This window comes from Thalassophryne amazonica, chromosome 13 (assembly GCF_902500255.1).
Source record: "Thalassophryne amazonica chromosome 13, fThaAma1.1, whole genome shotgun sequence".
NCBI lineage: Eukaryota > Metazoa > Chordata > Actinopteri > Batrachoidiformes > Batrachoididae > Thalassophryne > Thalassophryne amazonica.
This window is the reverse complement of record NC_047115.1, coordinates 71,926,484-71,944,839: the sequence shown is the minus strand read 5'-3', so window position 1 is coordinate 71,944,839 and position 18,356 is coordinate 71,926,484. Positions and strand designations below refer to the sequence as shown.

Genomic DNA, 18,356 nt, shown 5'->3' with positions numbered 1-18,356 from the left:
TCAAATCTTATATGTATACACGTGGTTGTCAAAATATTAGAAGAAAATCATGTACATCATACAGATACGGTATGATGCAAAGCAACTCTGTAGCATTAGATTTTATTAATATTGGAGGTATTTTAAAGAGCTGAAACAACTGTGAGCCTTTGTTTTGACTTGCTAGAATGTCCCACAAATGTGCCAGAAACTAAAACAATTACAGGAAACTACTGTTTTGATAGTTATATAATCTAACAATCAATTAAAATGAGGCAGATTTACTGCAAAGTGTTGTTGGAAACAGGTCAGAATGAGCATACACACTAAATAAATCTTCTGATTTCTTTCTTCCACATGACTAACTGTTCTCTGTGGAACCTCTGACGTCAGGGAGCTGCCTTTTCAGAAAGGAGACATTGTATACATCATTCGGCAGGTAGATCAAAACTGGTATGAGGGAGAACATTTTGGAAGAGTCGGCATTTTTCCTCGCAGTTATGTTGAGGTACGTGCGCTTGTTACATTTTGGGTTATTTGTAAAGGATATGTCAAAAAGTCATTGATATAGATTACAACAAAATTTGAGTTGAGCAAGAGTTGATCAATTTGTGTGAAAATGTTTTTCTGTGATGAAAAATGTGATATAAATGAGCTTCTTGGAGGGGTCCATTAATTCACTGACATTAATAAGTGTTACGTTAATTGTTTTTAACCTCTTAAAAGTGAATCACTATTTTATTACATTACATTGTGAAAACTGTTGCAAGCTGCTGACAAGATTTTAGGACTTGTTTTGTATCCTTTGTGATGACTAATTTTTATAACACACAATTATTTATTTGACATGTACAGATTATTCAAATAATGAATGTTTATGTCTGTGAGCGTGCGCGCACGCACTCACACAAGCTGGATGGCGCTTGTGGGTGTGTGTACTTCCAAAAAAAAGACAGTACTTCCTCAGTGCAGTGAAAAAAAAATCACATCAGAAATTTGTCCAGCTTTTCATTCTAACTTCCTCCTAACAGCTCTTCATGCCTCCAGACGGCTTACAGTGCAGTAGATTTGTTTTGTCTGTGTGTGTGTGTGTGTGTGTGTGTGTGTGTGTGTGTGTGTGTGTGTGTGTGTGTGTGTGTGTGTGTGTGTGTGTGTGTGTGTGTGTGTGTGTGTGTGTGTGTGTGTGTGTGTGTGTGTGTGTGTGTGTGAATTCCTCTATGAGGAGAGGAAAACCTTCCAGAAGGACAACCATCTCTGCAGCACTTCACCAGTCAGACCTGTATGGTAGAGTGACCAGACAGAAGCCACTCCTTAATAAAAGGCACATGGCAGCCCACCTGGAGTTTGTCAAAAGGCACCTGAAGGATTCTCAGACCATGAGAAACAAAGTTCTCTGGTCTGATGAGACAGAGATTGAACTCTGACGTGAATGCCAGGGGTCATGTTTGGAGGAAACCAGGCACCATCCCTGCAGTGAAGCATGGTGGTGGCAGCATTATGCTTTGGAGATGTTTTTCAGCAGCAGGAACTGGGAGACTAGTCAGGACTGAGGGAAACATGAATCCAGCAATGTACAGAGACATCCTGGATAAAAACCTGCTCCAGAGCGCTCTTTCAGCAGGACAATGACCCCAAACACACAGTAAAGATATCAAATGAGTGACTTCAGGACAACTCTGTGAATGTCCTTGAGTGGCCCAGCCAGAGCCCAGACCTGAATCTGATTGAACATCTCTTGAGAGATCTGAAAATGGCTGTGCACCGACGCTCCCCATCCTACCTGACGGCGCTTGAGAGGTGCTGCAAAGAGGAATGGGCAAAACTGCCCTAAGATAGGTGTGCCAAGCTTGTGGCATCATATTCAGGAAGACTTGAAGCTTTAATTGCTGCCAAAGGTGCATCAACAAAGTGTTGAGTAAAGAGTGTGAATACTTACATCCATGTGATTTCATAGCTTTTTATTTTTAATATATTTGCAAAAAAAAAGTCATGTCATTATGGAGTGTTGTGAGAGGAATTTTGAGGGAAAAAATTAATTTACTCCATTTTAGAATAAGGCTGTAACATAACAAAATGTGGACGAGTGAAGTGCTGTGAAAACTTTCTTGACATATTGTAACTGTTTAATGAAACAGTTTGCTGGCCTGTTACTCATGGAGAGGGGTTATTTCTTTGACGTCAATAGTCAAAACATGCATTTCATTAGCTTAATAAAAAACATTTTTAACAATAGAGGAAGATCAAATTTTGTGAGTTATTAAATCCATGCAGATGTCCAGGACAGCACCAGTTGGCTGGGAAGGGGAGGAAAAGTGAGGGAGGGGAGGATTGGGTCTTCAGATCCGGTCTTCAAGCATAGTCCGTTTTGCCACTGCCACAGTTGACCTAAGAGTCTTTAGTTTTACTTGCCTAAACTTCCAGATCCTCTGACTTCTGATTTGTCACCCAGTTCTTTTCTCTCTCTCTCTCTGTGGGGAGGTGATGGTCTAGTGGTTAAGCATTGGGCTTGAGACCAGAGGATCCTCGGTTCAAATCCCAACCTGACCAGAAAATCACTAAGGGCCCTTGGGCAAGGTCCTTAATCCCCTAGTTGCTCCCGGTGTGTAGTGGGCACCTTACATGGCAGCAGCCTGACATTGGGGTGAATGTGAGGCATTGATGTGTAAAGCACTTTGAGTGTCTGATGCAGATGGAAAAGCGCTATATAAATGCAGTCCATTTACCATCCATTTACCATTTCTCTCTCTCTCTCTCTCTCTCTCTCTCTCTCTCTCTCTCTCTCTCTCTCTCTCTCTACGTGCAGCTCCTTCCTCCCACAGAGAAAGCCCAGCCAAAGAAAAGTGCTCCAGTACAGGTACTGGAATATGGTGAGGCCATCGCCCGCTTCAACTTCACCGGGGACACAGTGGTCGAAATGTCCTTCAGAAAGGTTTGCAGCGGGAATTGATTATTACAAACAAAAGAACACTCGACATCCTTCAAGTGTTTTTTCATTTCTGATGTGTGTGTGTGTGTGTGTGTGTGTGTGTGTGTGTGTGTGTGTGTGTGTGTGTGTGTGTGTGTGTGTGTGTGTGTGTGTGTGTGTGTGTGTGTGTGTGTGTGTGTGTGTGTGTACAGGGAGAGAGGATCACGCTGATTCGTAGAGTCGATGAGAACTGGTATGAAGGCAAAATCTCAGGCACCAACCGCCAAGGCATCTTTCCCGTCACCTATGTAGAAGTGCACAAGCGACCCCGCGTCAAAAACGGCGTGGAGTATCCCAATCCTCCCGTGAGCCTCTCCCCGCAGCGCAGCACCAATGCTTCACCTCAGGTAGGGTCCAGATCCAGACTGGTGGTTTGATTTTGGGGTACGTTCAGATTAGTGGAGAGTAAATCTGTCATCAGGGTTTGTCCCAATCTTCCATGTTTCCCTGATGCCACATTATTTCATTTTACCATAATCTTTCGTGCAGTGATTTTTTTCTCATCCTTCCTTTTTTCTTTTCTCTCTCTCATCGCCTTCCTCCTCCCTCGATCCTTTTGCTATATAAAGTTGCAACGTAACCATCTGACCACCTCTCCTCTACCCCTCCCTCGCTCCCCCTGCCGCTCTGTGTCTCCGGAGGTCCATGCAGTCTCCTCTGAGTGGATCTTCCTGACTGTGGGAGGCGGAAGCCCTCCCACTGCCCCTACACCTCCCCTGCCGCCACTGCCATCTGTATCCTACCGCTGTGGCGAGTACTTGCCCCCGCCCTACTCTGCCAGCCCCATCCCTGTCCACACCGGCAGTCCATACTGCAGCTCCCCCATGGCCTCTCCATCTGCCTCCCCCCTGCCCCCGCCATATCCACCTCGGCCCAACTCCACAACTCCATTTCTCACCTTCACCCCACCTCAGGGGGAGGACGTCCTGCTCTCCTCAAACTCCCCATATCTTTCACGCAGCATGAGTCCAAGTAGTGGCCCAGTGCTGGAGGGATGGCTCCGGGGGGACAAGGAGCTGACAGAGGGGGAAGGAGCAGAGGGGGACAAGGGTGGTGGTCCCACCATCATGGGCAGCAGGCAAAATAGCAATGCAGAGGTACCAGCTGCATGGTGTGCAGTGTTTGATTTCGGCTCACTCTGGTACACAGGCTTTTAGCCACAGTATGATCCCACAAATGGGTGTTTGTTGATGTGCTGCAGCTGTGTGTGGAAGATCTGACTAACTTGCTGATCTGACCTGTAGTTGACTTGATTCCTATGGAGTAGGCATGTGACTATGCAAAATCTGGTATGAGTGATTTCCTGATACAAAGTGAGGATGTTTTTTTTAACTATACTTCTGTATTATGTTTTACAACAGTGAAGTATTTTCTTGTGGGGGCCTTGTTTGTTTGTTTGTGTGTCCACTAACTCAGGGGACACCACCCAACCCTGTTCCTGGACCTCACCTACTTTGCATGTTTTCCATGTTTACTTGCCACACCGACAGCTAAATCAGTCAAATCTGGTGTTTCCGAGCTTTTAAGAATAAGAATAAGATCAACTTTATTTATCCCGAAGAAAATTATTTGCCAGAGTACCGAAAAAAGCGACAGTAAACAGTGGACAATATTTTTAAGACATTTGCACAAGATGTTCAACAATATTGCACACAACTCTGAGTAACTGAAAAACTCTGAATAACTCTGTTCAATTGTGTATTGTTTGACATTTGCAGAAGATGTTTAATAATATTGCACATAACTGATTAACTGAGTAACTTCATTTATGTATTCATCTTGTAGAAGGGGGAGGAGTTATTCAGCATGATTGCCACAGATAGGAAAGACCTCCTGTGTCATTCTGTGGTGCACCGCAGTGGTCTCAGTCTGTGGCTGAAGGTGCTCCGACAGGACATCGGTGTGGCATGCAGAGGGTGGGGGGTGTTATCCAGGATGCCGAGCAGTTTCCTCAACATCCTCCTATCTGACACCTGCGCTACAGACTCTAGTTCAACCCCCAGGACAGAGCCAGCTTTCCTGATGAGCTTGTTCGTGTCAGCTGCTTTCAGCCTGCTGCCCCAGCACACTACAATGTAGAAGATGATGCTGGAGACCACCGAGTGATAAAACATCTGCAATATATTTTTGCAGTCATTGAAATGTCTGAGGCTCCTGAGGACGTACAGTCAACTCTGGCCTTTCTAATACACATTTTGATTGGCTGAGCACACCTGACTTCTTTAATTAGCAGTGGAGAGTACAGGGAGAGTTGGAAAACATGAAGGGAAGTTGATCTCCATGTTAACTGTAAAATCACACAGACAGGTCCATAAGTGCGTATGTGGGAGAGAGACGGCCTGCTCAACCTTTGCAGAGCCCCTGCTCTCTTCTGTCGGAGATGTGGCTCTGTGATACTGGAACTAGAGATACTGGAACTAGACTTCCTATATGTAGACTGGAGTTTGATTCCAGTTGTGTGCTTCAGGCTACCTGTCTGTGTCCTTGGACAAGACACTTCATCTACATCATTCCAGTCCATCCAGCTGTAATGGGTATTGATCAGTATGTGGGGATAAACACTGACCCAATAGTGTCTCAGGGTCTGTACTGGACTTACTGCTATTTCTACACCCTTCAGAGAGGAGCATGGTGAATATTGGGAGTAGCAACAATTTAATTTGAGCACCATTTTGTTTCAGTAAGCCTTGAATCCCATTTCAATAGGATCCATTGCATATAGTCAGTGTGAAGTGCACATGCACAAATACACACGCACACACACACACGCACATACACATGTGCACATATGCAATTCAGAAAGATTACTTAATTTGGCCCTGTATTCTGTATTGCACAACATTCTACATGCAAATTAATTCTCAGGAACATGAGTCAAAACTCCATGTAGGTTTAGTTCTGTTACAGTCATGACAAAGTTATCATTTTCTCTCAGGTGTATTTGATGAATACGTTGCAAACTAACAATATACAACATGAGTAAACACTTGACAATTGCAAAGGCATTCTCTGACATGATCTTTTGAATATAATTTATTAGTTTTACCCTTAGTAATGAATTTAGAAAAAGCCAAATCCATAACGCAGAGGTTTCATTAAGGAAGGAAGTAGATGTTGAAATAAAAATTAAAAGTTGTGGCCATGACGAATGCCAAAGCTGTTTGCAGAGGAGTGTGGAGGAGAAGCTTTCAAAGAAGATTTTGAATTTTTATTTGTCTGTAGCTAGCTTCTGGTACCTTTTCAGGACAAAAATAAGAATGAATGTCAAGAAACAGTGCATCCAGAAAGTATTCACAGCACTTCACTTTTTTCAACATTTTGTTATGTTACAGCCTTAGCCTTTGTGCACAAGCATGAAAGAGTGATGATTGAAGCGGACTTCAATGGGCATGTTGACGAAGGGAACAGAGGTGTTGAGGAAGTAAGGGGTAGATATGGTATCAAGGACAGGACTGTGGAAGGGCAGATGGTAGTTGATTTTGTAAAAAGGATGGAAATGGCTGTGATGAATGCCTACTTTAAGAAAAGGGAGGAGCACAGGGTAACATATAAGAGTGGAGGAAGGTGCACACAGGTGGACTACATTCAATGTAGGAGATGCAAGCTAAAACAAATTGGAGACTGTAAGGTGGTGGCAGGTTTGTGAGATGACTAAAGAGGTGAAGAAGATGTGAGTGAGAGCTCAACAAAGGTTCAGATGGTGGAAGCTGAAGGAGAAAGACTGTTGTGTGAAATTCAGTGAGCAGGTGAGAGGGGCACTGGATGGAGGGGAAACAGTTTTGGACAACTGGAAAAGTACTGCAGATGTGGTGAGGGAGACAGCTAGGATGGTACTGGGTGTGACATCTGGACAGTGGAAGACAAGGAGACTTGGTGGTGAAATGAAGAGGTCCAGGAAAGCATAAGGAGAAAGAGGTTGGCGAAAAAGGATTGAGATAGTCAGAGAGATAAAGAAAGTAGACAAGAGTACAATGAGATCCAATGTAAGGCAAAAAAAAAAGAAAAGGAAATGACAAAAGCTAAGGAAAAGGCATATAGTGAACTGTAAAAAAAAAAGGTAAATAGCAAGGAAGGAGAAAAGGACTTATACCGATTGGCTAGACAAAGGGACCGAGCTGGAAAGCAGGTTAGGGTGATAAACGATGCCGATGGTAATGTGCAGCAGGTTAGGGTGGCATACGATGCAGATGGTAATGTGCTAACAAGTGAGGAGAGTGTGCTGAGATGGTGAAGGGAATATTTTGAGGAGCTGATGAATGTAGAAAATGAGGGAGAGGAAAGGCTGAATGTTGTGGAGAAAGTAAATTAAGAAGTGCAAGAGATTAGTAAGGATGAAGTGAGGGCAGCTATGAAGAGGATGAAAAATGGAAAGGCAGTTAGTCCAGATGACATTCCAGTGGAGGCATGGAAATGTCTAGGAGAGATGACAGTCGAGGTTCTAACCAGATTGTTTAATGAAATCTTGGAAAGTGAGAGGATGCCCGAGGAGTGGAGATGAAGTATGCTGGTTCCTATTCTTAAGAACAAGGGTGATGTGCAGAGCTGCAGTAACTACAGAGGCATAACGTTAATCAGGCACAGCATTAAGTTATGGGAAAGAGTAATGGAAGCTTGATTTAGAAAACAGGTAAAGATCTGTGAGCAGCAATAGGATTTCATGCTGAGAAAGAGCACTACAGATGCAATGTTTGCTCTGAGACTGCTGTTGGAGAAGTATAGAGAAGGCCAGAAAGAGTTACATTGTGTGTTTATGGATGTAGAGAAAGCTTATGATAGGGTACCAAGAGAAGAGTTGTGGTACTGTATGAGGAACTGTGAAGTGGCAGTGATGTATGTGAGGGTGGTGCAGGATATGTACAAGGATAATATGACAGCGGTGAGATGTGCAGTAGGATTGACAGATTCATTCAAGGTGAAAGTGGGATTACACCAAGGATCAGCTATGAGTCCTTTCTTGTTCGCAATGGTGAAGGATGGATGAGATTATCATGAGATAATGTTTACAGACTGTAAACATGATTATTTGTGCTTGTAATGGCTGGCTCAATATTAGATCAAATAAATATGCACATATCATCTATACTCCTTATTTGTAGTGTTGTACAACATAGGAATATTGCATTGTGAAAATATGTTGTGCTAAATTCTGTCTGCATATGTACCATACTGGACTTTTAGTGTGCATCTCATGCTTATGATAATTTATTTATAATGGTCTTTCAGACCAAAAGCCAAAAAAAAAAAATCTGCTGGGTGAGAAAAGCTGGAATTTTAGATCAATCACACTGCTTCAACCTGCAAGTCTGCATGCTGTGGGTGCGCCACTAACACCAAACTGTTCTACAGTGCTGCTGTGTTTCACAGTTTCACATAAATACTGTCAAGCTTAACATTGTCAGAGTAACCACTGTGCTTTCATTTCTTTATTAGAGCATCAGTTCTCAAATGTTCCTGGGGGAGGGGGGGCGCAGCAGTGACATTTCTATTGTTGATTCCTGGTGTTGTGAGCCTGATCCTTTCAACTCCAATAAGATGCAGCCTTACATTACAGCCACATTTAGAAAATTCAAGTGGACATGTGCATGTGTTGTTCAACATCAGTGCTTTTTTTTTTTTTTTTTAAATAGCCCAGTCAATATAATGAGACAGTTTTCTCTTTCAGCTTTTGAAAAATGAGGCGGACCCTCATGGACGGAACTCCAGAAGCCCTGTGATGCTGTTTGACGTCCACGATAACAACAATGTCAACTCATTAGCGGTAAGAGTATTTGATTTGGAGTGGGATTGTAATTATGTCGTTAAAAACAAGTGTGTTGCAAAAGCATTGGGGCCCTTGGTATTTCACGCATTTTAATTTGTTTATTCCATTTCAAATACCAAAAATAAATCAGGCTTCTCAATATAAACATTTCTAAAATGATTTTCCTTAAACTCAAACCAAATTTCTACAACTTGATACAAATGAATTAAAAATATACTCAACAAAAATATAAACGCAACACTTTTGGTTTTGCTCCCATTTTGTATGAGATGAACTCAAAAATCTAAAACTTTTTCCACATACACAATATCACCATTTCCCTCAAATATTGTTCACAAACCAGTCTAAGGCACACCTGTGCACTAATCATGGTGTCTAATCAGCATCTTGATATGGCACACCTGTGAGGTGGGATGGATTATCTCAGCAAAGGAGAAGTGCTCACTATCACAGATTTAGACTGGTTTGTGAACAATATTTGAGGGAAATGGTGATATTGTGTATGTGGAAAAAGTTTTAGATTTTTGAGTTCATCTCATACAAAATGGGAGCAAAACCAAAAGTGTTGCGTTTATATTTTTGTTGAGTGTAGAAAATCCAAGCTGATGGGTTGCATAAGTAATCAACCTCTTTGGTATAATAGCTGTAAATAATCAATTTTGTTGCCGGTTTTCTTCAGATAAGTCAGGGGATCTGAGTCTCTGTTGCACATTTAAGTCACGATGTGGGCTACATGTATGTTTTCTAAATTATGTTTTATCTCTCTTGTGTTATCTTTGAGTCTAAATCTCTGTCAAAGATTGACCTAATCTGGGAGGTTATTAAATGTTATTACACCTGTGCACAGATATAGTGCATGTGGGTGTGTTTTTTTCAGCCCTGTGTGTCTGACTGTTTGTATGTGAATAAAACACTTAAGGGATTGGTCCATTATGGACCAAACGTGCTGGAATAAATGAGGGTCAGCAAGGACAGAATGATTTGATTTTGAGGGAAAATGTTTAAAAGTCAAGGTCCCAAGGTGTGGTCCAACTTTGGGCCCAATACTTAGACAGTATACAGTTGTGCATGTTTGAATGGGATAATCTGAGGAATTGGTTGCGCCTGTTGTTCCTGCTAAACACTACATACACATTGATTAGTTATTCAAAAACATGAATATGAATGACAGAACATTCATGCTTCAGTTCTGGACGTCACAACTAAAAAAAGGTCACTGGATGGAATTACTCACCACTAAGCTTCATTTCTGTGGTGACCTAAGTTTTTGAATTAAAGTTTGAGCAGTTTTCTGATTCTGCTCACATTCTCTCTGATATGTTTGACATGTTAATTGTGAGATGTTAGATACCCTTTCTGTAATGATGTACCTCTCTGCTTGCCTTTGATGATGCATGCTCATACTGAACGTGTTGTGACAAGTGAACTAATATTTCAGACTCCTTGCACTAACTCTGGTGTCTTGCCTTTTCATGCTTCCCCTCCTGGCTCCACCAACATCTCCAAATTTCACGGCTTAAAATGGATCTCGTCCTTTTCCACCTTTCTACTTACTGGACCCACCTCCCTGTCTCACTTCCGCCGCCTTCCTCTCTAACTCCTCACCTCCTCCCAACTTCACTTTGGGCCTCTTGTGGGACTCTCTGTGGGCTGCTGTCTGTCTGTCTGTGATGCCAACTGCTACTAGGAGGCTGTATGTAATGAGATTTTGAATATAGCTGAGACCTCTGTGAGGTACTGCAGCGCTCTGTCCCGCCATCCTCATGACTCTGTCCATAGATTGCACCCCCACTCCAGTAAACAATCTCTCATCATTTCCCAGCAACCCCAGTCCCACAGCAGCAGTCCGGAGCCAAGCCACCTCAACTGTGGAATGTGAGTACGACCAGTCACACCTTCACATCATCTCAAGGTTTAGCATATAACAATAATAATAATGATAATAATAACTAGTGTGTTGCCCGTAGGGATCCAAGGGCTCCAGATTGCATAGTGTTTATAAAATAGGTAGCTGACATTTTTCAAGGCTGGTAATAAATTAAGCAAAGCTTGTATAATGAGTTGGAATGGTGTGTGAGTCCAGAATGTTTTCGGAACCTTAGACCTTAACAATTTTTAGAAGAAGAACTCAACCCTTTTATTTCCTGTTAATTATGTAATTTTTTAAATGTTAATTTACTGTCTGAATGTATTTATAAATTGTTTAGTTCCTTGTTATCATATATATACTGTTATTATTATTATTTTATTACGTCTATTTTGTCATTTGATTTTTAAATGGAATACAGTGGAAATAATAGTGTTTTCACCTTCTTGTGTCATCCATGTGTTTTTAACGTATTTACAATTACATTATGTACTTACATTGAACTAACTAAATAAAAGCACACACTCATGCACTCATGCACTCACACACTCACGCTTTTAATAAAAAGATGATTTATCGGCCCCTGCTGGAATGGCATGTGAGTCCAGGATGTAATTAGCAATGTCCTTTGTTCAGTGTTGTTAGCTAGTATCCATAGTTTCTCCAAAAATATTATTCCTATCAATGTTCTATTTTGCCAGTGTTCATCCTTGACTCAAAATACATAAGCATACCAAAGGGTAAAAGGTCAGCTCTCCCCAGAGCAGGTGCTTTTATTTTTACATACCCACAAGCAGAGACGGTGGTAGAAGACATCAAATGCAATGCAGTTTTCACTCATGGTAACAGCAACATGACACTGAACTAAACTGGCTAAACTAATTGAACTACAAAAACACAAGAAATTAATAACACCAACAACACTGTTAAACTAACATGAACAGCAGTAACAGCATTTCAAACCCTGAACTCACAGGGTGCATTGTAGCAAAGCACCATGCCAATTCACATAAAAAAAATATTTTTTAACCTTTTGAATTCATGTACATTTGGTAGTGCAGAGGATCTGGGATACTAATATAGGTTTGAATCCTGCTTACACTTCATCTGCACATTCCCAGTCTACCCAACTGTAAATTTGCGCTGGCCTTGGCTGAGGAAGTAATCTCAAGATGGACTGTGGTTTTGAAGGTTTTGAAATTAGCTGAGAAAACTCATTTTGAGTTATAATTTACCAGTATTAAGAAGTGCTGCATCTTTTACAAATAACAACACATCAAAAACCTTACAGTAACTCAAAGAAAATCATGTTTTGTCTCAGAAATGACTTTAAAAAGATGTTTCTAAAACTCTTTCACTGAACAAGATACATTATTTATGAAAGATGCATTTTCCTCTAAGCATTCTTACTGAAATTTAACTTATTTTATCTCTTATTAATTGTAATTAGAGATTTTGACAAGAACTTAGAGCAACATGGTAAGATTTTTGCAATTTGCACTGTGGACTGTCATTTGCTTCACACTACGGAATCCGGGAGAAAGCACCAGCACCAGTGTGCTTCAGGGCCTGTACATGATGGCAAAAAAAGTAAAACATTTGAAAACAAAAATTAAAGCGACAATCCAAATCAAAAATTGTAAGTGTGTTACTGAAATGATTCATCAAATGTTCTGTCAATCAGCAGAAACTTTTGATCATCTCTGCTTTGTTTACGTCATTTATCAATGGAAAAATGACAACCTGCTGCTGGTGCTGCCTTTGTCCATTCTCTATCATCAGAATGTGGCTATTCTTTCATTTGGTTTTATGTTATGTGACAAGATGATCTCACCTGTACTTTTGACAAATCCAATAATCATAAAGATAACCATTAGATTCATGAAACAGAGAAGCATTGTTGCTACTTGCAGCAGTACAAGTATCACAAACCTTCTGCACAGTGACGTTTTAGTGTAAAAGATAAAACTTTGAACCAGAGAAATTTAATTGTTCCAGGATTCATGTTTTCTCATGTGTTTATTTCTATCTATATATGGTGGCGTCCAGCTTCCAGGCTCTGTACAGTTACGTGCCACAGAATGACGATGAGCTGGAGCTGCGGGAAGGAGATCTCGTCAGCGTCATGGAGAAGTGTGATGATGGATGGTTTGTTGGTATGTACCACAGGCTCCAGGACAGATTCCTCAGGGATACACTCATCCTCCCACTGCCACATTCATCAATATAGGGTTTCCACAGCATGACAGCAAAGATCCACACACGTGCAATGTGCATGCTCAGGGCTCACACGTAAAGCCACCTTCGAGGTGTCACATCCATCCTATAGGGTGTCAGAATGACAGCAGAGGCATGCAAAGGGTGCTGTGTACATGCTTCAGCTTTAAATACAGCTCAGGTGTTATTTTTTAACTAAAATGAAGATGTCTCTTCTTCTCTACAGGCACCTCAAAGAGGACAAAACTGTTTGGGACTTTTCCTGGCAATTACGTGAAGGAGGTGAAACTGTAAAGTTCTGGAATCTGGCCGGCAAGCTTGGGAAGTGATTGCTATCACGCATGGCTCTTGGTTAAAATAATCCTTTAACTGGGCAAATTTGTTTGTCTGGGAAAGTAGTAGGTTTGGTCCGCGGTATGTCAAACTGCAAGAAGACGGAGACAGAGCCTGCTGTTAACTCACTGCCCAAACCTCAGTATGGAGTATTGATAACATTTTACACACTTCACAAAAATTCTTCCATCTAAAATTAAAAAAAAAGTAGAAATTCTCTGTGAAAGTGTACCACCAAATAGCATTCATTGTACAGGGAACAGCGTCATTTTGTCTTTATGTAGTATTTATGTAGCTCCTCGGTGTGGAGTCCAGCAGCAGAGCAAATGCGTGAATCGCAGAGTGGAGTTATAACCAGAATGTGGATTTTTGTCTCACTTGCTGTTGGAGTTTTTTATCGTGAGCTATCTTTCAGAGGTGTCTGATATTGTGATTTGCAGAGGATGATGCAAACTATGTGTATCAAGGCATCTGTGGTCATTTAGAAGTAGAATTTAAAGTGACACCTGACATGGCAGAGAATTATGAACTCTAGATGGCTCAGGTTTGAACACATCTTACTCCAAAGTTTAAATGTGAGGAATATACACCTTCAGAATTACAGTAATTTCTTCAAGAATTAAGCTTTATTTTAAAAATGCATGAAATCCCTTCAGAGAAACTGTCATTATATTGTGACACTTTAATTTGAAATAAGTGACATTTGTTTTTAAATAACTGTACTATCAGTATTGGCTACTTTAAAAAAAAAAGCCACTGCACTGATAATAATTTATAACCAAAGGCTTTAGATGCCATTTCAGTATTGCCTCCATTTTCCAGCCTAAAGTTGTTATACAACATTTATTACATAGTCATGTATGTCTGTGACTACAAATAGTAAACACTAAAATGTGATGCTAGCTTTTTCCCCCTCAGTTACCATGGCAACCACAAAGGTGGAACGCATGAGCTGAATTGCATGTCTGAATAAAAATGAAGTGGAGCAATACTATGTATACGATCATCTATTTTCATAAAGTATTTATTTGTCTTTTTAGCCCTTTGGAGTGGAAGTAAAATATGTTTGCAGATTCCTGTTGGGTAGCTGCTGGTAGATGTCTAGAACCAGGCGTGGTGGCACTTAACTTCCCGTTTGGTGATTTTAGGACGATCCAACTTAACAAGAGTAATCAGTTGTGACACAAAAAAGTTATTTAATAATTTAAGTGAAAGGCAACAGTATAGTAATGCTGACTTTTAATTGCATATTGAGATTGTAACCACACCCTTACTGACAAGATTGTATGTTGTAGCCTTGTAAATGTGTACAGAAAGCTTTGAGAGGCCTTCTAAATGTTGGTACATATTTTCATATGTAATATGGATAATTTGGGATGTACAGTTATTGATTGTAATGAAGTATTAGGCAGGAATGCACCAGTCCAATGCACTGGATCAATATCAGGGTCGATAGTGACCTAACAGAGCAGATCGGGTCTTGGCTAGGTGCGTCTGATCCACATTAGATCGTTACTGGATACGTTAGAACTTTTTATATATTGATGTTTCCTTACAGACAGAGATGATCGCTCCGTCCAAGACAGTTTTCCAAGTTCATGTTTCAGAGTCGGTATCGGGAGAAAAACAGTCAAATTGGTGCAGCCCAAGTAGAGTGTTCACACAGTGTGTTCTGTAAAATCAGACCTTGAAATTTGTCAGCCTATCTGTTGGTATCAGAGTACATTCTCATTTGAAGGCACCAAATGATGACACTTTTTCAGTGCTTTGTGTCTTTAAAAACACAGAACAGGTGCCTCTTTACAGAGGCACAGCGACACATTAAGGAATGGAATGGTGGATCTGTGGGGTGCTGTACCACAGGAGGCACAGTTTCCAGGAGGTGTTCAGCTATTTTTGGAGCCTCAACTATCTCCAAAGGCATCCATCCATCCATTTTCTAAACCCGTTTACCCCCGTTAAGGGTCATGGAGGGCTGTATAGTATGACATCGGTATTTGGGCATGAGGTGGGGTACACCCTGGACATGTTGCCAGTCTGTTGAGGGCCAACACTTATAGACAAACACATTTACATTCAAACTTATGCTTACGCCCAATTTAGAGTCACCAATTTACTTAATCTGCAAGTATTCGGAAGTGGGAGGAAGCCGAAGCCCCCACAGGGAACCCACGCAAATACAGGTGAGAATATGCAAACTCCACACAGAAAGGACAAGTCTGGAGGCAAACCTGGGACCTTCTCGCTGTGAGTCAACAGTGCTAATCACTAAGCCACCATGCTGCCCTCGCCAATAACAGTTTATGATCAATTGGGGATAAAATAAAACTATGGTTATGACCCCACCAAATGCAGAAACACACAACACCATTGATTACTCCCAGAACCAACCCAGGAAACACATATTTGGGGTGAGACAGACAGAGTGGGGTATCATTTTGACAGTGTGATCACAGATCTCAAGTTAATGTTAGTCAGGATTATGATTAATGCTAGATTAAAGACAATTATTAATATTACAGTGAAATTCAGACCTCTGCATCTTTACAGTGAAATATTTCATCAAACCTCAAAGAGAACATTTTTGGTCATCTAACACACTCAGTCATGGTGTGAGAAAACTGCCATTCAAGCATAGGTATTACATCAACATTACAGTTGCAGCACGGTGACTTAGTGGTTAGCACTGTTGCCTCACAGCAAAAAGGTCATGGGCTTTCCCACCTGTGGTCATTCTGTGTGGACTTTGCATGTTTTCTCTGTTTACATGGGTTTCCTCTGGGTGCTCTGGTTTCGTCCCAGATTTAAAGACATGCAGGCAGTGTTGCCACAGTTACTTTGAAAAAGTAATCCAATTACTGATTACTGATTACTCCTTGAAAAAGTAACTTAGTTACTTTACTGATTACTCAATTGGAAAAGTAACTAAGTTAGATTACTAGTTACTTTTTTAGTTACTTTCCCCAGCTGCCGACAACAACCCTCTGCCACCTCAACATGATGATACTTGTTTTGCCAAAACTCACTTTATAGTCACCCTTTCTTGGCTTCAATGAAAATAAATACTTGTTTTATAAAAACTAAAATAAAGACCTCTTTCTTGACCTCATATTTAACTGTTGACAGCACTGTAACAGTAAAACTTGCCATTTCTAACCTACATTGTTTATAAATGTAACTATTAAATTCATTCTAACATTTTTCTAACATTTAAATTCTCTCTAAACATTTTATTTGTCGAAATTATTATTATTTTAAGTAGTATTAGTAGTTGTAGTAAAAAAAAGGCTTCAAAACTGGACCTTTAATCTAGGGGTGTTGTGGGGGAGCACATCCCTGCCCCACGCCCCCATTCCATCTGGATTCGCCCCTGCTTTGGCGTTTGAGCACAAAGAATGGATAACATTTATTTATGCAGAAAACATGACCAGATTTACAGGTAAGAAAGTTTTATTGCGTTTTCACATCATGTGGTCCTCAGAAAGCGAGTTTAGGTGCATTTGAGTGGAAAATAGTGTTAGTTGTTGAGGCGTCGCGGAGGATCAGCTGTTTTTAGCAGCAGATACGGAGCGGCTCTGAGAAAAAAAAGCATTAAAATGTCTTTGTAAAGCTCAGTGCAGGTGTGCTGCTGTCACTGTGCTTTAAGAGGTGAGGATGAGTCGTAGCTGTTGCAAAAAAACGCGGATGAAAAGCTCACAGCTCGCTTAAAGTGTGTAGTTCAGTCGAACCCCGACCTCCTGCCCAAGATATGTTAGTATCATGTCGAGCTGAACTTTATCAACTGTCAAACGTAGATCCTTTTCCCAGGCTGCTTCTTTCTTGTCATGTGTGTCACAGACTGTCGACCTTTAAACACGGTTCTTCATGACAGACTGAATACACAAATTCTGAAGCGTTTTAAAGAGAACATCTTAGAGTATGTTCAGGTAGACTCGATTGTCATTAAAGTGTGTTTGATAAACTGACTTGTAAAATGGGTTGGCGCTCCACCTAGTTATCGCCTAACTTAAGAAATCGATAATTACTTCCAGTAATTAAATGCAGTAACAATCTATATATTTATTGTGTTCCGCTTTACATTTGCAGAAGCTACTCTATCACTGCTAGTTTCAGTCTGTCTAGAAGACTGACAACTTTCACTCTCACTCAACAACAGAATGTTACCTGTGCAAGAAACAACTTTCTGGGCTTGCTTGTGCACTTACGTGACATTCACGCTACAAAAACAGTTTGTTTTTTTGTTTAAATGTATGGCCAGCTCATTAGAAACAGGATCAACTGGGAGTCTGTGACAAACAGGAAACTAATATTTTGGTGCAACCACAGAGCAGGAGCTGTATAGAGGTGTGGTCAAATACACAATCACTGCTGTCTGTTTATTGGTTTATTTTGCGCCATAAAACATGACAGAATGTTTGAATGTGGCACAGTGTACACATAACATATATATATATATATATATATATATATATATATATATATATATATATAAGCCTTTTACAGCTACTTTCTACAGTTACTTCATTAGCAGCTGCGGACAAGTTCTCGGCAGCTACTGAATGAAACAGATTAGTAATCTAACTTGGTTATTTTTATGATTGAGTACTCAGAAAAGTAATACCCCTTCACACATAGAATCACGCAGAATGGTGTCGGACTTATGAATCAACATGCATCCGAAAAGTGTCGGATTTCAGTTCCAAAACATTCTGACAGCCATCTATGGTCAAAATCGGCTGGTGGCTCCAAGTGTGATGCACACGTTCAAAACTCTCCGGGCGCGGTTGAGATGGGACACCTGTGCGGTGGTGATCTGAACACCATCTGACCTCAATTTATATATTCTGAAGGCGGCATAAACAGGATCCGGAACGATTTGAGCGCATATGAGGGAACCTCAAGATCGATCAGGCATGGCAAAGCCTGCGGTATGACCTGCACATACCACTTATGAAAGCAACAAACGAACCATTGATCGTTGATATGTATGTGGCATGCAGCAATCCATGTCACGTGATGTGAACACAGCGCGAACAAACTGAAAGCACCGTGTCCACTGTGGGTCAGTGTGTGTCACAGCGCACAGTGCTGCAGATGTGGACAGGCTGTCAGTCCTTACAGTACAGACAATATTCCTCCCCATGGGCGACATAAATAATGTCAAATATTTTGCCCATCAGATCTGTGACACCACGGCAGCTGGTGGGCAGGTGCGCACGCTGTCATATCTCATG

At 41.0% G+C, this 18,356-nt stretch overlaps 1 protein-coding gene and 1 long non-coding RNA gene across 12 annotated transcripts in view; one reads left to right on the top strand and one right to left on the bottom strand.

Annotated features, from left to right (window-relative positions):
- LOC117524002 (sorbin and SH3 domain-containing protein 1) overlaps window positions 1-14,947 on the top strand; it is a 175,009-nt gene extending 160,062 nt beyond the window's left edge. For 8 of the 11 annotated variants that reach the window (XM_034185714.1, XM_034185708.1, XM_034185709.1 and 5 more), the window contains 8 exons: window positions 373-487; window positions 2,783-2,908; window positions 3,097-3,291; window positions 3,514-4,041; window positions 8,607-8,702; window positions 10,393-10,580; window positions 12,622-12,728; window positions 13,016-14,947. In XM_034185714.1, coding sequence (XP_034041605.1) covers window positions 373-487; window positions 2,783-2,908; window positions 3,097-3,291; window positions 3,514-4,041; window positions 8,607-8,702; window positions 10,393-10,580; window positions 12,622-12,728; window positions 13,016-13,083 — 1,423 coding nt within the window. In that variant the 3' untranslated portion in view covers window positions 13,084-14,947. The remainder of the gene's footprint in view (window positions 1-372; window positions 488-2,782; window positions 2,909-3,096; window positions 3,292-3,513; window positions 4,042-8,606; window positions 8,703-10,392; window positions 10,581-12,621; window positions 12,729-13,015) is intronic. The other 3 variants (XM_034185712.1, XM_034185715.1, XM_034185716.1) reach the window with 3 other exon arrangements.
- Window positions 75-15,890, bottom strand: LOC117524004. Its single transcript, XR_004564671.1, has 3 exons — window positions 15,541-15,890; window positions 934-937; window positions 75-87 (listed from the first exon to the last, which is right to left on the bottom strand). It is a non-coding gene; the product is annotated as an uncharacterized LOC117524004 (long non-coding RNA).
- Window positions 15,891-18,356: the final 2,466 nt, after the last annotated feature.